At 57.4% G+C, this 22777-nt stretch overlaps 5 protein-coding genes across 5 annotated transcripts; 3 read left to right on the top strand and 2 right to left on the bottom strand.

Annotated features, from left to right (window-relative positions):
- Window positions 1-3369: 3369 nt before the first annotated feature.
- On the top strand, window positions 3370-4954 carry ColSpa_04013 (uncharacterized protein; the record flags this gene model as incomplete). The annotated part of the gene is made up of 2 exons (XM_049270225.1): window positions 3370-3842; window positions 3922-4954. 2 exons carry the CDS (start codon window positions 3370-3372, stop codon window positions 4952-4954), a joined length of 1506 nt encoding a protein of 501 aa, XP_049126182.1.
- Window positions 4955-8172: 3218 nt separating this feature from the next.
- Window positions 8173-8400, bottom strand: ColSpa_04012 (uncharacterized protein; the record flags this gene model as incomplete). Its single annotated transcript, XM_049270224.1, has 1 exon — window positions 8173-8400. One exon carries the CDS (start codon window positions 8398-8400, stop codon window positions 8173-8175), a length of 228 nt encoding a protein of 75 aa, XP_049126181.1.
- Window positions 8401-11860: 3460 nt separating this feature from the next.
- ColSpa_04011 (uncharacterized protein) lies at window positions 11861-15290 on the top strand (the record flags this gene model as incomplete). The annotated part of the gene is made up of 2 exons (XM_049270223.1): window positions 11861-12167; window positions 12238-15290. The coding sequence occupies 2 exons, from the start codon at window positions 11861-11863 to the stop codon at window positions 15288-15290; spliced, it is 3360 nt and encodes a 1119-aa protein (XP_049126180.1).
- A 1085-nt stretch (window positions 15291-16375) lies between these two features.
- On the top strand, window positions 16376-18107 carry ColSpa_04010 (uncharacterized protein; the record flags this gene model as incomplete). The annotated part of the gene is made up of 5 exons (XM_049270222.1): window positions 16376-16544; window positions 16629-16814; window positions 16909-17341; window positions 17442-17595; window positions 17661-18107. The coding sequence occupies 5 exons, from the start codon at window positions 16376-16378 to the stop codon at window positions 18105-18107; spliced, it is 1389 nt and encodes a 462-aa protein (XP_049126179.1).
- Window positions 18108-19991: 1884 nt separating this feature from the next.
- ColSpa_04009 (beta-glucosidase 1B) lies at window positions 19992-21750 on the bottom strand (the record flags this gene model as incomplete). The annotated part of the gene is made up of 2 exons (XM_049270221.1): window positions 19992-21378; window positions 21707-21750. 2 exons carry the CDS (start codon window positions 21748-21750, stop codon window positions 19992-19994), a joined length of 1431 nt encoding a protein of 476 aa, XP_049126178.1.
- Between the last annotated feature and the right edge of the window lie 1027 nt (window positions 21751-22777).

Here is a 22777-nt window from a genome sequence, read left to right as displayed (position 1 = left end):
TCAGTCTTTCATTCCAACTTCTCTTGAATGCTCACTCTCCCCGGCTGCGGACACGGAGGCCTGGGATGTTCAACCCCGGGACAGATGACGATGCTACCAGTCCTCGCGTCATTGGCTCAGAAGTGTTTTGAGCGAGAACCTGTCTTGTGGGAACACAACTCATAATTGCAAGAACGAGAGTATCTCCCTTCCAAGCGGTTGGATGGGGGTTTCCGGTGTCTCGCCTTGGTATTGATACCTGCATGAGACAAGAAGGGTATCTCATATGCCGATCACACTATTCAAGCAAGACAGCCAACCACACGCAGTCTGCTCATCAACCACAACGACATCGCTCGCTACATGGATCTGTTTGAGGGGGAGGTGATGTTGGTGATGTTGGTGTTGTTGATGGTATAGCAGACGTGTCTCATCGACCATGACCGCAACAGGCTACAAGCTCTCGACTACTTTCGGCCAAGAGGGCTTTCCCACTTTTCGATTGAGCGTCGTTTGCGCCGACGGCTGGTGTCAAGTCTCGACGAGACATTCCCCGTGGAGAATTGCGGGGTTCCGTCTGACACCCGTTTCTTAGACACGATTCTTCCCAGCCAGAGACGTCAGCTCCGGCAGAACAATGTATGTCTCTTGAGTGCCGCCATGGCTCCTACGCTGCGGCTGCAAACCGGCGCTGACGACTTGATCCGCAGGAAAGCCATCCTAACAGCTTAGGTATTCCGTTTCTGGTCTGTGGGCGGCGTTCTCAATACGGGAACTGACCATGCTTAGACTTGCCTTGGTTGGCTGGATCGTCATTCATGCTCCGACGACATCAATGAAGTTTGCAAACTGGCCACGGATGCAAAAACGCCTGCGGCACGCAGCGGTCCCGGTTCATTCGAAACACCCAACCGGCCACTACAACATTCGCCGATACTTCGCTCGCGGAGCCGAATTTGAGCATCCTCAAGCCAGGACGCGATGCTTCGCCACTGGAACGTGACGGAATTAGGTGATTCCGGACCGACGACAGCAATACTCGACGGCGTTGCTGGAACACATGCTGGCCGAAATCGCAGCGTCTCGAGGTATGCGGAGCCTCGACGGCGCTTCGAAGCCTCTCTCTCTTTCTCTCTCTTTCTCTCTCCCACGAAGGGGTTTACATCGGGCCTGATTCGGACGATGACATAGGAAGCTTCAGCAGGCACCGTGCACGGCTCTGCACACAAAAGTCAATGATGCTGCAGTCACGATGCCTGTTCCATCTAGGTATCAAGCCAACCGGCCGTTTCTATGGATCCAGGTCCCGGCTAGTCCCAGGAACGAAACAAATCCGATCCTCTGCCTCCCATAGGCTCGTCGTCCTCCACCCGGTCCGCGGCGTCCGCATCGGATTAAGGGCGAGATCGGATTGGTTGTAGATGGTGAAATATGTACAACGAGAACAACTCGAGCTCTTTTGGGTTTGTTGGGGCGGAAAGACGGACGTAAGGCTGGTCCACAGGAACCGATCTCACTGCCGATGCCACCACCGGTGGTGCTACCCGTCCAGATCGGCTACCGGAGTCGCAGGCAAACTCAACGAGGGTCATGGCCGGGGCCGAGGCAAAGATGGGTTTGATGGATCGTTCATCCCTAGATGAAGGCCCGAATGGTGTGAAGCATGGCTCACAGGCCACCAGAGTTGGCAGACCAAGCCTTGGTATGCCATATAAGGTTATTGGGGGAAATGGCAGCGGCAGGTGGAGCGTCCTTATCTTTGACCTCTCATCGGTGACGACAAGGACGTGGAGTACATGTACGTGGACGTCGTTCTAGATGCGTGCGCCGCGATGGCGAAATGGTGGGCTGGGACGGCTGTTTCACGTCCCGTTAGCCTATAGCATTGGGCCGACGCGAGATACATGTACTACTAGGATAGCGGCGACGTGTTGGCATGAAAGCTCGAGAGACGTGCGTAATGATACAGTGGAGATGAATCCTCTGTTTCCAGCAGCAGAAGTAGCAGCTAGCAGCCATCAGGAGCAGCAACAACAACCCAAAAACAATAAAACAAACCAGCGAAACGGATGAAGGGGGAGAAGTTGAAATGGGAGATGGGGAATGGCTCTCTCGGCCCAGTCCGGCGTCCACAGTGGATCTTGTTAACAGGGTCTCCAGGGCTGGATGCGGGCAGAGCGGGAGCGGGGGGGGAGGGGTGAGGGGGCGTCCCCGTGGGTGGGTTGCATCACTGCATCATCATCCTTGTCGTCAGCACCGATAGGTCATCAGCATGCAGCCAAGCAACCACACTTGGGCTGCCAGCGACCTTGCCCCAGCCCAAGTCCAGCTTCCTAGGGCCACAGCAAGCTCTGCCAATGTAGTGTAGACTCTCAAAGTCAGATTTGCCTAGGTACTCGCAGTGCGAATATGTTAGGCAGTATACCTTTGCCTCCCCTGAACTGAGACAGTTCGGCCAGATGCAGGCCGGAATCCTCTACCGCGCATTTGCCATCCTTACCTTACCTTACCTTACCTCCCGCCTCGCCTCCTCTTCCCGCCCGCCTCCACCTCGGACTGCGGGTGCATTTCTTCACCTCGAATGCCTCGCAGCGCCTCGCAGCATCTCCAGTCTCTCCTAACCCTCCCGGCCTCTGCTAATCCTCCCGGCCTCTGCCTCCATCCCGTCCACGTCTCCTCGAAACCTCGTCCCGTTCCAACTCACGCCTCGAAAAGGAAGCGACCTGACGCGGAGCAAGGATAAGGCACCCTACGAGCCTCGGCCACACGTCGATTTGAGACTCCAAAGTCGCCGGACGTTTCCTTCCACCCAATCACGCCTCGGTACCTTGCCTAGCTAAGGCAGGCAAGGACGATCCAAGTCGCCACCACCAAAGCCCAGGACTAAAAACCACGTCCACTCCCGCCAGCGGCATACCAACGCCATACTCATCCTCAGCCCGTGGCGCTTCACTTCTCGCCCTTGGTACGACTGGTCGAACCGGTTCTTTCGTACGCACGCACGCACGCTTCACGCTACACGCTACACGCTACATCTCGCCCTGCAAGACACGCAATACCTGATCTGTAGTTAGCGGCCATTCCTCCCCCTCCTCCTTTTCTCGTTCCCTCCCCTTTCCTCCCAAGAATCAGGAGCACGTCCAGCAAACGAGACACATACCCCCCAGCTTGTTCTCTTCTCAAGGGCGCGCCGTCTGTCGGATGAGGAGTCCTCAAAACCCCTCGACTGCCTGTCCCTAGCTTGGACTCGCACGTCTCCCAGCGAACATCCCCGTAATCAACCACCACAGCAAACCGAACCAACTAAACCAAACACCAACAAAAGAACAGATAATAACCACGTCTAATAACAACGAGGCACCCGGTCCGGAACCATTTACGTCATCCGCCATGTCGGACGAGAACAGCTCTCGAAGTCCGACCTCGCCGGTCACAACGACGAGCAACATCAGCAGAAAGCAGACCGTGTCCTCGCCAGGAACAACAGCTTCGCCAGTGTCCTCGGGCCATTTCAAGCGCCCCATGGCGGTAGATGAGAATTCCCAGATGCGGCGACGGCCGCCGTTTGGCCACATACCCGCAGAGACTTCTTTCGCAGAGAAGGGCCTAGGGAGGAGACGGAGCTCAACTTTGTCGGACTATAGCTTCACCGAAGCCAGGGACTTTTTGAACCCGAGACTCGGCGAGATGACATCGCCAACGTCGGCCGACGACCTGTCAAAGTGGGCTTCGATTCCTCTCGCCTTCGCCCTTCTCCCTGCCGTCGGCGGCCTGCTCTTTCAAAATGGTAGCGCCGTCGTGACGGACGTCATGCTACTAGGCCTTTCGGCCGTGTTCCTGCACTGGTCTGTGACACATCCATGGTAAGTGCGGCCGGTCTCTTTGGCTTCCTTGCTCGTTGCGGTGGACAGGACCATCCGAGCGCTGACACCAACCATCTAGGAACTGGTATCATTCGGCGCAAGCAGTGCGCGTTCGCGCCGAGGTCAGCACAAGCGCCGTGATTGATGATGACAGTGAGACGGAACAGGCCGTCGGTAGCCCCTCCTCAGCGACCTCGACGGCTAACGGTCACACGGCGAACGGAAGTATCGACGACACGCCCGAGATGCCCACGACGCCCACGTCCTTCGTGCAGGATCAAGTGCCCAAGACGACGGCCCGGTCCAGGAAGGAAGATGCAATGGCCGAGCTCTGGTTGCATGAGATTCTGGCCTTGATATCGTGCTTCATGTTCCCGATGCTGGGGGCGTACCTGCTGCATGCCATCCGCGCGCAGCTGAGCCGGCCCTCTGAGGGTCTCGTATCCAACTACAACCTGACCATCTTCCTGCTGGCCGCAGAGGTTCGCCCGCTGTCGCACCTGATGAAGCTGGTCCAATGCCGGACCATTCAGCTGCAGCGAGACGTCCACGTGAACCCGTACAAGGACGACGGCGTCACGTCGGACCAGGTCAGGGTGCTGGTGGCCCGCTTGGAGATGCTGGAATCGCGGCAGGAGCCGACGCAGTTCAAGCCGAACGGCAACTCGGACAACTCCAAGATCAAGCAGGAAGCCTCCATCGCCCGCGATGTCCGCAACGCCATCCAGCCCGACCTCGACGCGCTGAACCGGGCCGTGCGGCGGTACGAGAAGAAGGCCACGGTGCTCGCATTCCAGACCGAGTCGCGCTTCGCAGCCGTCGACACGCGCCTGAACGACGCCATCGCCCTCGCCGCGGCAGCAGCCAAGAACAGCGCGGCCCGGCCGGGCTTCATGCAGTGGCTGGTCGAGTCGGTGTGGGCCTTCATCACGATGCCCTTCTTCGCCATGGTCGCCCTGCTGGTGCTGCCTTTCAAGACGGTCCGCGGGATGCTCAAGCGCAAGAAGAAGTCGCTGCCGGAAAGGACGTCCAGGTCGGGCCGCAACGGCAAGGCCATGGGGCACGGTCGAATCGCGGCGGACAGGCCACCGAGCCGGGTTTCGAAGAGGTGATGGGTCACGGCTGACGGCGGCTGGGTTTGAATGGCTTGGAGTTACGAACATGATATCCTCTTTGCGAAACGGGAAAAGGGCCTTGTCTGATGGGGTAAAAAGGGAGGGCTGGGGTGGCGTCGGTTCGATGGCGTTGCAATGGTGTCCGGTGCTGGTCAAGCACTGGACCAGCCTGTTTGACGAATATTGCCTACATCGTATTGGTAGTCTCGAACCACGAATTATCTAAGCAATCTTCGTTTCCCGTGTTGGTTCTTCCGTCGACCTACTAGCGGGTGCCATGAACGTGTCCATAGGTACGTTCGGCACGACGACAAGTATCGACGGCATTGGTCCTGGGTGGCAGAACTCCACCCCGAGCGGATGACCGTATGCCATGTCGTGAACCGGGATGCGGTTGGTTTATAAAGACTTGTGGCGTCAGTCGCCGCCAGGCCCACGGATTGCTTGACGAAACCCGTGCTTGGCCCAGAGGTTTGCGCGTCTCAAACACCAAGCACCCGTCTACGCGAACACGGGAGGGTCAAGAGAGGGAGAAAAACCAACAGAGGACGACAAGGGGGAAAAGGTGGATTGAGCTGCCCAAGGCTCTATATAGAGCCACCGGCGGCTCGAGCCCTCGGGCCTCAACGCGGCCGAACACGGGCGTGCAAGCACCGCCCGCCAGACTATCTACACTAACGGAGCCTGCTCAGTGATACCGACCTTGCCGGGAGACCTGTGATTGTGGGCGGTGTTGCTTGGGGTCGGCACAATACGCAACGTGCCACATTACGGGTTGAACGGTGCGGTTGTTCGTCGCGGCGGGCTTCGCCTCCGTGATGTTGACCGACTTCCCTCGTGGTGCCACCGCTTGGCTTGGCCACGGTTGCTCTTGGCTTTGAGTAGGAATCACTGGACCACGACGAAGACATATGCGGTGTCTATCGGGTAGTTATGCTGGACCCTTCGGCACATGTATGGGGTTGTAACCCCGGGATCATGGGAACTCACTAGGCGGGGCAAACCCGGGTGTAAATACCTGGTGAGAACGACCGTTGGTGTGATTATAGCCCCCATCGCGAGTGTACCGCGGACCTGGGGTTGGAACTCGGTCTACATGGCAAGCAGGCCGCATTGCCCGACACTGTCAAAGGAAACGAACACTGCACGACGAGCAAAGGGACGGCGGGAGGACGGCGGACCATTTCTAAAAACTTGGTTTCACCGCCCTGGCATGTACTCAGCTCTTGCAATGTAAGTCACTAGACGCCGGGGACAAGAGGGAACAAGGTCGTGGCCGGACATAGGGAGGAAGCGAGCTGGGCATGTCGACATATATGCCGTTGCGCACGGAGACTGTTGCTACTTGAAATATCATGTGACCATTGTACAGTTCGTAGCCATGGCCCGGCTCTGGGCAAGGATGAAGCGTGGAGAGACGCCTGTTTAGACGAGGATGCGCCCGAAACCTGCGGATGATGTGTTCCCGTTGTCGTACCTGCACTCGTATAATCTATGGCCCATGCTCGACCTCTGACAGGACTCCAATCAGACGACCGGACCTCCTGAACCTCGCCAGTGACTCGGTATGAGCGTGCCTGATAGAGCTGGTCTTTGACTACGGAGGGTTCCGTACTCTGACCCCTGGAACCCATACGTACACCGAGGCGGACGCTGTCGTCCGAGTCCCGATGCTGCGTAATGGAACATGGGACGGAAACGGGTAGTATGGGATGGAGCTGTAGGCAGGAGAAGGAGGTTGGGAAGACATCAAGTTCCGTGCCGCCATGTGCAGTCATGCCGGTGGTGATTCAAGGTTTCGCAGGATCCGTCTGCCTCACGCTGGAAGAGCGGCCCGAGAGCACTCTAGGTCCACAGGAAGCCGGGGAAGCTCAGAATTGTCACCAACGCTCGACCCGAGAGCTGTCGCGTACAATGCCATTGTGTTCGTGGCGCGCAGTTGCTATGCGGCCCTGGTGTAGAGGTTATGCGGCGCATCGACCGAGAGCGCGGGAAACGGACGTCCTTAACGGCGACCAGGGAAGCGAGAGTTGGGGCCGAGAAGGAGGGTGAGGGCCAGGCGAGGTCCGTTCGGATGCTCAACCGCCGACGGCCATGCGAACTCGCTTGGCAAACCCGCTGGTTTAGAAGTCACGGCCCAAGAGCGAAGAGCGGGATCAATCCTGGCGAGGATCCCTCTGAGACAGTACAGACTGGCCGCATGGGATGAGATGGTCTGCCCGTGTGGATGAGACGACCAAGACCGGCTCCCTCGTTCCTGTAGTATTTAATCCCTACAAGGGCATCGCGGTAGCAGGACAATGGAACCGGGTCGTAGTTTGAGGCTTGAAATCCGCGAATATGCCGTCTTGCCGACAAGTCAACCAACGGCACGGCCAATGCAAGCTTCTTCAGCAGAACCCCTCTGCTTGTTGAAAGGGGCCGACCCCAGAGTCAGGTTGACAGGGGAAGCCTGTTGAGGACAGTGGCATAACCTTGCCCTACGTAACTTTGGACGAACCGCTGGGGAGGGACGAGCTCACTCGAGTTGTGCTCTGCGACTTGATTTTTCGCGACCTTGGTCCAGTAGAGTCGTCCCACATCGAGCTGATGAACTAGCCCCCTTGCAAAGGAGACTGGAGACCAAGGCGCTGGTTCACGGGAGTCCGCAGACAGGGCGCCCGAGTGTGGGACGGATTCCCCAATGATGCGCGTCAGACAACAGCAGGGAGGCGTCGAGGCTTTGCGTTGCGGCGCCGAAATTGCGCAGTTGCTTTTCTCAGGTAGCAGATGCATGAGTTGCCCGATTAGAGGGTCAGCTCAATTAACTACGGAGTTTCCGATTCTCGAGGCTAAAGACCAAATTCACGAGGGTTGTTCCCTCAGGGTCGCTAATATGGGGGAAGCTCATGCGGCGAGGCTTTGCCTGCATCAAAGCGGGCAAGGATGCCATGACCCCTTTATGCGACGAGGCGCAGAGCGTGGAGTCCAACGTCGACCGTCGAACAAGGCCACCTAATATCGCCCAATTGGGAATATGACCCCTCCCAGGCTTCCGTTGGTGGCTGACTTGCCACCGTCAAGCATATGACGGGAATTCAAGGCTCAGAGAGAACTTTTTGTTGGTTTGTCGGACCGGTCGAGGAAATGGTGGACCCTCCAATTTCGCACGTCTCTGGCCGAAGACGCCTCGTGGGAAAGGCCCGCGCTAACAGCGCCGTTACAATCCAAATCAGTCACACTTTTTGGCCGCCAGTGACGAGGAAGGCTTGGTCGTCGGCGAGGTATCGCGAAATCGTGATGGGCGGAAAATAGAAGGTGGGCTTGGTGCCGTCCCAAGTAGACCAGAGGCGGCTGTTTCCAGAAGCAAGCCTCGAAACAAAGCCTGCCGCTGAAGTCTGCGACATGTTTACTCCCTGGGATGGGGTGAGAACGAAGGGCGGCATCAGCTTGTTTGTGGCCATCTCGATGCACAAGATGCTCCTTACCGATCAGACAAACCGCGTTGAAATGTCTTTCCCCTCCAGACAGCGCCAGGGGGGCTGCCAGTCAACCTGTCATTGTCAAGAGGTCTCATTGACAAGGGGTATGAACCTCCCGGCCCCTGCCTAGCTCAATGCTGTCGAGAGTGCCACTGGGCAGTCCGGGTGGTGAAAAGCTTCGTCCAAAGGCCAAGCAAGTGGGTTTGTCCTGACGAAAAGAGAATGCAAAATGCGTGTGCGGCGTCCGGTACGGGTTCTCCGGACTACTGTAGGTATGGTACATGGCAAGAAAAGCGGCGACCAAGTGGGCGATCCGGGCTCTCAGTAGCTCGCGCTTTGGGTTCGTGGCCCGGATTGCTGGAATACCTATGGAGGGAGGAGTGACAGGATCCGGAACAACATGATGTCTGTGGTCCGATCGCGCCTGGTTACGATGGGCCATGGTGAAGCTGACGAGGAACCCCCGTGGATCTCGATCGGCTGGATAGACATGGCCAAGCAAGCCCTGGTCCGTCACAATGATGTGTGCGCCGTTGAGGAGGAAAAAAAGCGTGACGGGCGATCACTGGAGACAAAGTAACGGGTCGAGATTCTGACCCCGTTGCCAACAAGACTGGCCAGTTGCGTTTCGGGAGGGTTGGACATCGTTCAACCATGGCAAAAGAGGAGTGATGTTGTATTTGCTGAGATGAGAGGCCCATTATCAGAGAACTCCAAGTCCAAGTTCGTACCCGGAGTTATCCACTTCCATGGTTGTGCCTTCTGTTTTGGGAGCGATGAGACGGGGAGGGGCAATCGAGCATCGCAAGCACGGGCCTACCTCAATATATTTTTTTTCTTAGATTTTTTTCTCAAACCACTTTTCTTCCATCCGCCAAACGCCGTTAAGCTACGGCAAAATCCAACTAGGACGTGCTGTGCTAGCACATTCCCCCAAAAGAGACTAGCGCAGATAGCCCCGGCTTTTTTTGGCCCTGGCCGTGAGGAAGGGGAAGGGAAAAAAAGCGACGGTGGGCTGTGATCGCCCTCGTCCCGCCGCGTCGGTGCAACTCTCATTTCACGCATCGCGACCAACCATGTACCTACTTCCACCCATCCATCCATCCTGTCCACTCGCCATTGAGACCGGAAAGTTACAGGTGCGGATACTGACTGACTGCACGGCGGCTGCAGCCTGCAGGCAGCTCGCGCCATTGCTTCTTGCTGCACTGCTAACCAAGTTTTGCAAAGCAGCAATTTCGTCTACACTACGTCTACCGGTTTTGTCTTGCTTTACGTGCGCCACCGATCTGGCGGCGAACCTGACTCACTTTGCAATAATCACCTCTCGCCTATCCAGTTCGCAGCCGCTGGCCGTCGGCCGAATCACAGCACCATCCAGCGCGCCATAGGAAAAAGCAAGCTCCCGCATTGCATGAACATGGCCGAGACGCATCCGCATCTGGGCACCAAATCAAGCCAGTGGCAGAGGATTATTGATCCTCTCCTATTGAGGCAACTCCCCTGTTGCGGCAGTGCAAACACACAGACAAGAAGAGGGAGGGAAAGGGGAGAAACAGAGAACCAGAGAGACAGATACGTGGCGGTGGGAAGTAGCCAAACCAGTCGACGTGATTTCCACATCATCATGACCGAGTCCCCTTGGATGGATCTGCCAGGGGTCATGGAACTGACCACCCACCTCACGAATGGCAATCCGGCATCTGCATCTCAAACCGTGGCCTGCCCACGCCAGCGCACGCAGCGTTGCGCGGCGCTGCACCGCACTGCACCGTCTCCCTGGCCAGAGCAACAGTGTTCCGCCGCCCGTCTCGGGCATTTCTGCATGGACAGACTCAACGGGACGACGCCATAGGACCAGAGAGGCGTTGAGTTGCAGGAGGTGAGGTCTTCCCGTGTGGCGCTGGAGCTTAGCTGCACTTAGCTGCACACAATCCTGCCTACCTACCTATTCTCCCCTCACCTCTCATCCCAACTGTACGCCCCCCGGGGAAGTCCCAACTTCGACGTCCATCTCATCCCGTCTCTCATCTCATCCAATCCGGGATCCCATCCGTCGGGTCTGTCTATCCAATTCGCCCTTCAAAACCCTCGCTCCAATCCACACCCCCACATGCCCCTCCAAGTCCACCCCTCCTTCGAAGTCCCCGTCTCAATCATCGGGTTTTTCTTGTGTGTTCCTGATTGTCTTATTTCCATCCGAGTCAAACGCTAACCTGTGATATGCCGGGGCCGTCCCCTGTCCCTGTAATTTAGGATGGATGCGCCTCGACTTCCGACGACTGGTAGCCGCTCACCAGCCACGTCCTCATCGGAACACCACCAAAGCTTTTCTCCCTCACCTCACCTCGCCTCACCTCCCTCATCGCGTCTGGGGGACCATCCGAATTTGCACTCCATTGCGCGTCTCGTTGGCTCAAGGAACCCGTGGCACGGCAGGCAAGCTCTGCTTCCAGGCCGCTAAATCGGGACAGCCGGTGTGTAATAGGATTAGTCGTCCAAGACCCTCTGCTCGATATCATGGGCCCTCTTGGCCTTACCTCTGGCCGAGGACCGCAGGTCACTCGGCTGTATCCGACGCGGCCAAGTACGATTCCACCGTCCTTGGTCGGCCACACGTCTCTTTGCCTGCCACCTTTGCTTTTCCTGTCCGTCCGTGGCCTTCATCTCCCGCACTCGCGCGTCGTTCTGTTTGTGCTGCATCTCCCAATGATGCCCGCTTGGCTCTCCCTCATCCCAGCTAGGCCGGCAGCTCATCGTTACGAACCTGCTTTTGAGCATGCAAGGCAGCTTCAACCTTCATCCGATCTCACTGTTCTTCACCTCTGCTTTGGCTGCAAGCAAGCGTCTTGCAGACCTTGGCCACCACCATGAGAAGTTCCATGCGTTGCTCGAGTGCCGGACCTGTTCTGTCATACGAGCCAAAATGCCACACTGCCCTCTTACGAACCCATCAGCGGCCCATAGCATCTGTACGCCAATGGTGCCTTGGTCGGTGCTACCTGCGGGATCCGCATCCCGCATGGGTCTTCCTCTCCGGCATTATGCTCCCTTCCTTGTTCTATATAGTTTGATCACCTCCGGGCCTCGCCTCCACCCTATGACATCCGGGCTCTCCCCTGCCCTGTCTCTACCCTCCTTTGCTTCTTCCCGTCTCTACCGTCAGCCTCGAAGCTGACTTGTCTCAAAACCCACTGGTCTCTGGGGTTCGAGTCGACGCTGGCTGCTCGTTGTGTGCTCAACTAATAACACCGCCTTCCCCGGCCTCTTCCTCCGCTTGCGTCTTTCCTCCGGCTACTTCCTCCTTGCCGGCATCCCTCACTCCATTGACGTCGCTAGTGATCAAGACGGATGCTCCCCGTCTCTGATTATACGCCATTGTGATCACCACTGGACAATACTTGGGCCATTTGCTTCAACACCTACGGGCAAGACAGTCACCATGGCGAGATGGAATCGTCTGATCACTTTGGGCGTCCTCTTCCTCTGCCTTCAGCTTGCTGTTGCTTATGTCGCAATCCCAGTTCGACGACAAGAGACAGGGACCTCGACCGCCGCTATTGCCTCTTCGATACGATCCGAAAGCGCACGCGATGCCGAGAACACGCCATCGCCGTCGTCGTCGATAAGGTCTGCGTCGGTCACTGCCACGGCTTCGGTTCAGCCCTCCAGCAGCACCTCTACTCCCTCGGCCATCCCAACGGTGTCTGGCGGAGACAACACCTTTGACAACTCGAGCCTTTTCAACAGTAAGTATACTTTGCTTCACACTATGATGCCATTGATCGAATCCCCGGATGAAGCTGACTGTTGTTCCAGCGACCATTCCTGCGGGACAACTGCCTCTTCAGCCGACTATCACACCTGGCTGGGCCGTGGCCGGCGTGATATTGCTTTGCACCGGCGTCGTCTATACCTTGATTGGTATCAAGAACACGGTCTTGCACAATGCCTTCTCTGTCGCCTATGTCGTCAGCCTTGGTATTGCGGTTTTGGTTGTCTATGTTATGGTTGTCCCAGTCTCCAATGCGTCACAGGGAGCCTACGTTGTCGCCGCCGTCTTGCCAGCTGTTTTCGCCGGTGTGCTCTCTTCTTGGTTCTTCAAGGAGATCACAGAGTGTTTGGCGTGCGCTCTCGGTGGGTTTTGCTTTGCCATGTGGCTTCTGTGCCTTCACGACGGCGGCTTGCTTTCGGGCGTTGGAAAGGTCGTTTTCATCGTCGCGTTCTCCCTGGCAGGATTTGCGACATATTTCACACGGTGGACACGGGACTGGGCGCTCATGATCACGATTTCCTTCACTGGCGCCACGGCGACTGTGCTCGGCATCGACTGCTTCAGCCGCGCTGGGTTGAAGGAATTTTGGGCATACGTCTGGAATTTGAACGACAAACTTTTTCCGATGGGCGCCGACACATATCCGCTGACCAAGGGCATTCGCGTTGAAATCGCTGCCATAATTGTAATTTTCTGCATTGGCATCATTTCTCAGAAGAGACTGTGGAACGTCATCAAGGACCGACGCGCCAAACGAGACGAGGAACTAGCCGAGGCACAACGTGCTCGCGACGAGGAAGAGGCAAACATTGGTAAAGAGCTTGAGGCTCGAAACGCTCGCGAGCGACGGGCATGGGAAAGGGTTCATGGAGACTATGTCCCCAACGGCTCAGACCATGACTCCGGCTTCGCGCGAGACAGTGACAGCGAAAAGGGTGTTCATTACAACCAAAGCACCGCAACTCCTCAGACACAGACTCCGCCAGTGGCTGAAATGGCAGGCTCGGATGTGCCTCTTACGGTTCCGCCCAAGCCGACAGCCACAGGCCTGATGGTTTTAGAGAAGGAAAAGGATGGCGTTGTGACAGTGCGAGTGGCTTCGGACGATACCATCGCAAACCCTGACGCTGCGGACAGGACGGTTGGTGAGATGGAAGGGACCCAGCCAGGTACCACCGTTGTCGAGAGCGTACGAAAAGTGGCTCCCGCTCCCGAAGTGGTTCCTCTGCCATTCAGATTGCCGGATACAGAAGAGAACATGGCCAGAGAGAAGGAGGACAGATCCACGATTGCAACATTCGCCGATGATGACGAAGACCCGGCGGACATTGGCAGCAGGCGGGGCTCCTTCACGAAGCGTCTGTCTCGGAGCTCAGCACAACTCATGCGGAGAGTCTCTCAGCGCACGTCAGCGTCTCTTCGTAAAGAAGACACACGGGACCATGAGGAGTTGGTAATAGTCCGGCGGCCACGAGACGACGATGTCGGTTCCATTGCTGCGACAATCGACACTCAGAACGACAGCGGCGGAAGCATTGACCATGAAGCACTTCGCCGCAGCATCGAGATCAACGCTCAACTTGCTGACGGGCATCCAGCGGACCAAAAGCCGGAGCGTATGCCGACGTCTGCATCTCGAAAAAGTATGAGCGGCGAAAGCATCAGCAAGCGTGTCTCGGCAATGACGATCATGAGTGATGCCGCGACCCAGCCTCTGGCCAGCGACGCCGTCTCTCCCATCATCGCCGAGATGCCCGCGGACGAAGTAAAGAGGACCGACAGCGCTGTTGCCAAAGAAAGCACACCGGAGAAGCAAGAGCAGACAAGCCCTGACCCGAGCCAGCAGTCTGTTGCACCCTCCCAGAAGGCCAAGTCCACGGCCTCGGTGGATTCTACGCCCGTCAATCTGACACAAGAGCGTCTGCCGTCCGGCTTTTCCAACGTTGCGCTTCACTACCGGACAAACGAGTGGGCCAAGCATCTGAGCCATGCAGAGGCGCCCGAGCCCGATGCCTTGCAGCTGGCCGGGAGCAGACCTCAGTCACGGGAAGCCCCGGCTCCTGTGCACGTCGAGGAGCTTCAGCAAACGGCCCTGTCCGCGACCCCAGCGCCAGTGCCAACCAAGTCGCCCGCTCCCATGCAGCGACCTTCGCCAAACTACTCACCGAACCGCAGTCACTCGAGGAACAACTCGTACCAGTCCCACCGCCGAGGGTCAAGCAAAACGCAGTTCGAGCCCATTGCCGAGGAAGAGGCGCAGGCGGCTCCCAAGGCAGCCAGCACGAAGAGTGGCAGCTCTGGACCTGCATCCAGCGTTGCTTCTCCCGCCACTCCTGTCGCCTTCGAACGCCCACCTCCGCCTCCAGGCATCCAGTCTTACGACAGCCCCCAGAGTCTCATTGCGCAACGAAGCCTCGCCCTGCACAACAAGACGTACGGACTCCTGACTGGAGGCAACATGATGCCCGAGATCCCCCCGGCGGCCTACAGGGCATCGAGCGAGTCGGGTTCCATGTTCAACTACCCCGTCTACGCGCAACAAATTCCACCGGATTCGTTGGATGACCTTCCCCTGAGCCAGCGCAAAGAGATCATCCGGCGCCAGAGCAGTTACGGATCGTCCCTGGGAGACTCCAGACCAGCTAGCGGAACGTTCATGCCTGGTATGTCGGCCGAGAGCGTCGCCTTCGACTCCCATCAACCCATGCGGTACTCCAACGTACCGTCGCAAGAGGCCCGTGACGCCAGGCTCGCCAGCTTCCGCAATTCGGTTCGAGCCGATCTCCGCGCAGGCATGGCCGCATCACCTGCTGCCGCAAACGGTCGCGACATGACTCTCAGCATGCATCGCTCGTCGAGTGGAACCAATCTCGCCAGCCAAAACGTCAGTCGCGAGGCCGACATACAGAGGAACATTGACCTGCAGCGGAGCTTCATGATGAGCCAGAAGGAGGCAGAGGCCAAGCGGAAGGAGAAGGAGAGGCTCGATAAGGAGAGGGCTGACCAGGCCTTCACGAGGAGCATGCAGAGCGGCGAGATGTTTGAGGCGCATCGGGAAGCGATGCGGAAGATGCAACGCCGCGCCAGGGACGCCTAAGAGGCTACAGTGGCGCACAGCACAAAATTCCCTTTTAATGTTCTTTTCCGGTTTTTTTTTATTACGCAATATTGGTAGATACCCTGGTTTGGAAGCACGGTTAGGTTACAGCGGTGGGAAAACAGCACGTCGGAACAGTATCCACGACGGCCATGGTACAGAGTCTGTAGGGTGAGACTCGGGGTGTATGGGATATGAAGTCAAGCTGATAAAATGATGGATGGTTGTAATGTCCGCGCGCGACGACGGACCGAGACTGAGGAGGCACCGAGATACCCTCCTGGTGCCAGTCGTAAATGTAATGGTAAAACAATCAATCGCAAGACCTAATTACCCACCTATAAACCACGTTGCCTCGCGGGGATACACAAACATCGTCCACACGTTGATGGTTGGGGCCTCTGGCGTTGAACCCGCCGGCCACGAGGCAGCCGGACCGGCGGAGATTCGGCCAAGCCGGCACGGCACCGATGCGGAGACCCCGAGACTTCTTGGACTCGCCCGGCAACGCGCCCAAGACACGTCGACCAAGACAGGCCGCTGGTAGCCAACACGCGGGCTCGATTACCCGCTCAGAATGTCCAGACACCAACCACCCCATGCCGAGGCTCTGGATCGTCCTTTTTCGGACGACGCCCGATGTCGGATGCCTCGCCGGCCGGTAATAACCCGGCCCCACCGCCAACCGACGAAACGAGCGACCTGGGCGTTGGCGTCATCCATAGTTGGTCATGCACAATCTCTCCCGTCCGATTGTCAAGCGGAGGAAGACATGTCCGCCTGGGGTCGCGGTCAAAATTTTTCCTCTGTTCTGGTCGTTCCTGGCGCAGGAAGCAGCGAGGAATCGTCGACAGTGTCGCGGATCCTTGAAGGTCCATTTAACCTCAACACGCCTTCCTTTGACGACAAGTCTTGGCACTTTGCCCGCATCTCGTCCCACGGGTGGCGGGGGTGAACTTTGGTTTAAGTTCACGGGGGTTCCGCGCCCGGGACGACTCCGAATCGACTTGACTCCACTTCACCGCTTCCCGCTGAGCCTCCCCCGATGCCCGTTCGGCCCTGAGAACCTCGGAACAGTGTGAACCATGGCCGGCCCCGCGGGTGGCCAGAACGAGACGGAGGAGAAGCGGCCGTCCGACGCGTCGGCGTGGGCGCGCTTCCGGGCCAGGGCAGTCAAGCTCTTCAAGCTCGTGCTCGCGCAGTGGCTCGTCATCGGGTTCGGTCTGAGTTGCGTGTTTGCGTACTTCTTCCCAAGTAAGTCCGACTGGATTGCGACGACACCCCCGGAGAGCACCGCAGCCTCGGACGAAAAGCATCGCTAACCACTTGACCGCGAAGATGTCGCCGCCAGGGGCGGACCGATCAGGTCCGAGTACTCCATCATCTACGGCGGCATCGCCATCATCTTTCTCGTCAGCGGCCTGCAGCTCTCACATGCGAAGCTGCGGCAGAACCTCACCAACTGGCGCTTGCACATCATTGTCCAGGGCATCAGCTTCATCGTCATACCCGTAGTACTACTAAGTAAGAGACAGGGCTCCCTCTCCTCTCCTCACTCCAGAGAGACACAACAAGCAACGGCCAAGGAGGCATGGCTAACGCCCAAGAAAAGTCATAGTCCACATCATCATCGCCGCGGGCGGCCTCCGCAACAACGTCCTGTCGACCCCCATCATCGTCGGCATGGTCGTCGCCTCGTGCCTGCCGACGACCATCGCCTCCAACGTCGTCATGACGCGCGCCTCGGGCGGCGACGACGCGGCGGCCATCATCGAGGTCGTCATCGGCAACGTCCTGGGCAGCTTCATCTCGCCGGGCCTCATCTACGGCTTCATCCCCAAGACGCCCGAGTTCGCCAACTGGCAGCCCGCCAACCCGAGCACCCTCGGCGCCATGTACGCCAACGTCCTCAAGCAGCTCGGGTTGAGCGTCCTGCTGCCGCTGGCGGTGGGGCAGGTGGTGCGGTGGTTTTGGGAGAAGAGAGTCGAGTGGGCGCTGAGGACGTTTTACCTCGCCAAGGTGTCGACGTTTTGTCTGATTTTGCTCGTCTGGTGAGTAGAAGAAAGCCCTCCCGCTGCGTTGCCTGGCGACAGAGCGCCACGCAATGATCCTGCCGCCCCCTTCCTTCTCCCGCTGACGGTGAGTGAACAGGACGACCTTTTCGGCCGCCTTTAAGACGGGCGCGCTCTTCGTGACCCCGCACGCCTCCATCATCTTCAACGTCTTCATGAACGTCGCCCTCTACGCGCTCTTCACCCTCATCTGCTTCTACGCTGCACGCCCGCCGCTGTCGGCGTGCGAGGCGGTGAACCCCGGGTGCGCCGGGCGCCGGGGCCCGAGTTCCTGCGCCGCGCGCTGACGGTGCGCCAGCTGTCGCGGGAGCAGACCATCGCCGTGTGCTTCTGCGGCGCCGCCAAGACGACGTCCCTGGGCATCCCGCTGGCGACCGCCATGTGGACGAGCTCGGACGACCTGACGCGGGCGCTGATCCAGATCCCCGTGCTGCTGTATACCATTGAGCAGGTGTTCATGGCGCAGATCCTGGTGTACGTCTTCAAGTGGTATCTGAGGAGGGCTGCGAAGGCGGAGGCTGAGGCGACGGAGGACGAGGAGGGCGGTGGTGGCGGTGTGGACTCCGGGGCTGGCAGCCTCGCGGACGGCAGGAGGGAAGATGGGCACTTGGGGAATTCCGTCGGGTATGGCGAGGACGAAGGGGGGAAAGGAAAGGAACAAGGGGGGTTGGTGATGTGGTACCTGTTAAGACGATGTCGCAGACATGACGTCTGCTGGCTACTTACTAACTCGATAGTCAGGTAAGTCATGGCGAGTATTGCCGTAATTTTGAATATGGTACTGGCGAGAAAAGCAAACATAAACTGCTCTTGGGTTATTTCGTGATCGTACAATCTATTGCGTTTCTGGAAGCCGTAAATCATCGGACCCGTCCCAATTCGAGGCGCAGTCCTGCTCCTTGCCCCTATGCAAGCAGACCAAGAATGACTGACTTTTTCTACAGTTGTCTAATGCGGTTAACTTTGACGCATTTACACAAGCGTGAAGCTCAGGAATGACGAGACGACCGACCAACAGCAACGACCCCGACATCACGAATGTGAGATAAGCTAAGAGAGAGAGACGTCCCTGCTCGACTATCACTTGTCTCGTCACGACGGCATGCATTCGTCCAAGCGCCTCAGAGTCGAGGGCCTTTTCCGCCTCTCCGACGTGGCTCATCAACACCATCATGCTCGACATCTGGGTAGGCATGAGATCAGCTTCGTGGAAACGGTCCCTGCCCCTCCGGCTTCCTTGTGGATGAGTACCTGATGAATATGAGAAGGACGGAGAAGACAGACGGAGACGGAAGGGGGTCGGGATGATATGTGTGCACCACGAACACGGAACACGATGGTGGGATTGCAGAGCAGCAGCCGCGAAACCACCCTTGCCGCAATCTGGTCTCTGCCCCGAGGAATAACAGTCTGAAGCCCTTGACGATCCACCGTATGCAAAGGTGAGCAGCCATCTGTATGAGAACGCCGAACTCAAGAACGGCGTTGCCGGCTAATACTGGCCATGTAAGCGGGCATGCAGGAGGGCTATCCATCCACGCGACTGACCAACCCGATTTACCGGTCTGGGTAAAAGACCTGGAGAGGAGAGACTCCACAATGCCGTGCGACGATCGAGAAGTCGAAGCTCACATCGAGACCATAAGAAGCTTCTCCAGAGGCCTCTGCATTCGGCTCTACCTGTAATGATTACCTACGTGAATTTAAATCAGAAATAGCAAACGTAAGAGTGCATCTCGGGACCTGTTTTCACGAGAAAAGAGGGTGAATATCTGACCTAGGAAGCTCGCAACTTGGCCTCCGCCCCCGAAAAATGCCACGCATAATCTACCTCCTTGCGTTATGGGCAACCCGGTTGGGGTCTTCTCATCACATCCCAACCCCAGTACATGATTCATCAAAAAGTGTCATAAATCAGATCCAGCATGATGATTGGTATCTTGGAAGGCCATTTGTCCTGTAGGGTCAAGGCTGTTCTCTATGCAACACCTAGACATGAAAACCAATTTCCCGACATTGCGCAGTCCAACACATTAGGCACTCAGTCCTCTATCCTTCAAACCAAGCAACGGAGGCCGCGTCACATCGGTACCCAAACGCAATGCGGTCATCAAATGGGGCTTCCCGTGTATGGCTAAATTCTATATCATAGACCACTACCCAATGGTCCCGAGCTTCCGCCTCATGAGGGTATCGGACGTGTGAGCTGATGCCATATCTCTGAACCGAAGCGGCTCAAAGCCTGGTTCGGCAGTTGTCCATAACAAATGCCCATGGCCTTTTGGAATCACCAGCCACTCAGCGCCGCGGAACGTGTCAAAACAAAGCTTACGGAGTAATCAAGACTGATTGATGATTAGCCGCTAGGTGATAGAACCAGACGGCTGTTGGACCATGCAGTCACGAGCTCACTGAAAGGACAAGGACAGGGGCAAGGGTCGAGTCCGGGTTTCATTTCGGCAATTCATATATCCAAACTACATGATGGATCATAACAAAACAGAACATCTTCATACATCAGTCATGAGCGGCACCGGGCTCTCTTCACATTTTCGTTGAAAGGTATGCATTTCCAACGTGTATGGATGCTCCCTACCCCTGTCGCCCGAACAAACTCGCCACAACAAGCTTACTCCTTCTTGATGAGGCTTTCGAAGAGGGGCTTCAGGCTCTTGGCACTCTTCTTGGGGTATCTCTTCTGGTCGTTCTCGTAGTCGACAAAGGTGACACCGAAGCGGGTCTCGTAGCCCTCGGCCCACTCGAAGTTGTCCATGAGGGACCAGGCCATGTAGCCCTTGACGTTGACACCGTCCTTCTCGGAAGCGTCGGCCATGGCCTTGACGTAGCCGTCAAAGTACTTGACGCGGAAGTCGTCCTCGAGGATCTGCTCGAGGGGCATGTCGTTCTCGCCCTTGAGGGAGGTGCCGTTCTCAGTGACGTAGATGGGCGGGTAGTTGTAGCGCTTGGAGAGCCAGACGAGGAGGTTGCGGAACCCCTGAGGGTTGGGGCGCAGCCAGAAGGACTGGGTCTCGGGGCCAATGTTCTCGCCGTTCTTGGACTCGAAGAGGGTCTCGAGGTTGCCAAGAAAGTCGTCCTCCTCGGGAGGTGTGGTCTTGTGCTTGATGTAGTTGGCGGTGTAGTGGTTCATGCCGTAAAAGTCGTTGGATCCCTTGACGAGGGCGAGCTCCTCGGGGGTGAACTCGGGCAGACGGTCGCCGAGCTGCTTGCGCATGGAGTCCGGGTACTTGCCGAAGTAGATGGGGTCGGCGAACCATGAGATGGCGAACTCGATCTTGCGGTCGGAAGCCTCGACATCCTCGGGGTCCTCGGGGTCCCAGGGGTAGGTAGCGTCACCGTTAAGGGTGATGCCGATCTGGCCGCCGTTGGTGGGCTTGAACTCGTCGCGGTAGACCTTGACGGCACGGCCGTGGGCAACGAGGAGGTTGTGGCCGACGATCCAAGGCTCGCGCGCAGAGTCGCCGACAGAGGACTTGCTACGGTCAGAGGTGTGGCCGGGAGCGAAGAAGCCGCTGCTGTAGCCGAGAATGGAGGAGCACCAGGGCTCGTTGAAGGTAATCCAGTTCTTGCACTTGGGAATGGCCTTGAAGACGACGCGGGCGTAGTGCTCGAAGTCGAGGGGGAACTCCTCGCGGTTCAGGAGACCGCCATAGCGCTTGTCGAGTCCATCGGGGAGGTCCCAGTGGAAAAGGGTGATGAAGGGGGTGATGCCGGCGTCGAGGAGGTCGTCGACGAACTTGACGTAGTGGTCAATGCCGGCCTGGTTGATGGGGTCGTTTCGACCACCGACGGGGATAATTCTGGACCAGGCAATGGAGAAACGGTACGTGTTGGCGCCAACCGACTTGAGCAGAGCAATGTCCTCGGCAGTGCGGTTGTACGAGTCGCAAGCGACGACGCCGGAGCTGCCATCGGCAATCTTGCCGGGGATGGCGCAGAAGGTGTCCCAGATGGAAGGGCCACGGCCGTCTTTCTCGGCAGCACCCTCAATCTGGTATCTGCGATGGGTAGGAGATAGTGTCAGCAAGGGTGTAGCATGGCATATTTCTGCGCTTGCTTGTTATAATAGCGGAGGATGAGGGGGTGAGAGGGGAAAAAGAAGAGAGTGGGGTGACGCCAGAGGGGTGACTGGGAGATAGGGTTTGCACGCGGGAAAGACGGAGGGAGGACAGCGAAGGGTGGTGGGAGAATGCTTGTTAGTTGTCCGGATTGGGACGTCGGCGGGAGACGGCGCGAGTATGCATGGTGACAATGGCCAGGGATATGGGAAATGGTCGGCGATGGATCTGTTGGTGATGCGGGATGATGGCGAAGCGAAGTACGTACGAAGCGGTGGCAAAGCCCCAGAGGAAGTCGCTAGGAAGAGACATGATGGGTGGGTTGGTTTGCAAGAGTTTCTACGGGTTGTTGTTGGTATCTTGCTTTTCCGACAGTGTGGTTTTGCGGGCCAAATACTAGGGACGTTGTTTGTGGGATGAGGGGGTGAAGGTTGAATGAACTGTCCCGGCGGAACTAACCACTCAGCAACAGTGGATAGCCGTGATGAAACAAAGTTCGAGTCGGTTCGGGAGAAGAGTGACGGAGAGAGGAGAGCAAGAGGCGGCCTTGAACAGATGGGAATTGAGGTGCTGCCACGATACTTATACGGAATTGGGCAAGGGACGCACGAGAAAGAAGCGGCGCAATTAAAATGCCATGGCTACTGTTTGTATGGGGGTACTTGGACGACCTTGGCAACTTTAGGCAAAAAGTGAGGTACATGGACAGCAGGATCCGTAGTAGATAGACTGGTCTGCAAGGATCCAGCGTCCAAAGATGGGACAAACACCCGCGGGCGAACGACGACGACGACAACATGGGACGAGGATGTGGAGTGGATACAGGATAGCGTTTCGTGGTCCCGCGTAGTCAATCTGGCACCCAGGACGTCTCCAGAAATTCTCCCGTGTCGGACCGTCGTCACCGAAGAGCTAAGACTGGACATCGCCCGAAGATGACGGCGTTGGTGGCAGGGTTGGAGTACTAGAGGGACAGGTATCGATACGTATCTTTGCCCCGTGAAGGGAACCTTCAACGCAGTACCTCGAGCAAGACGCCAGGGTATTGTAGTTCGGCGCGAGAAGGGAAGGCACATGTTCTGGTTCCATTCGCTGTTGGATTCACCGTCTCTAGGGCTGCTGCCGCCACTGAACCGTGAATAACCCCGTCCGTTGGGGGGGCCATTTGCAGCAAACTCAAATGTACATGTGCCCATCCCGATACCTTGTGCCCGGTCGCGTACCTTGTCTTCGCACCGGCTACAGATACTATTACAGTACATACAGATACAGGGGACCAGCAGAACGGCGTGCTAGGCCAGGGGCGCCTTCCATTACCCCGCCGTGGGGTCCCTTTTTT

Source organism: Colletotrichum spaethianum, assembly GCF_022836535.1.
Source record: "Colletotrichum spaethianum MAFF 239500 DNA, contig08, whole genome shotgun sequence".
Classification (NCBI taxonomy): Eukaryota; Fungi; Ascomycota; class Sordariomycetes; order Glomerellales; family Glomerellaceae; genus Colletotrichum; species Colletotrichum spaethianum.
Note: the sequence above shows the minus strand (reverse complement) of the source record. Positions and strands in the feature narration are given on the sequence as shown.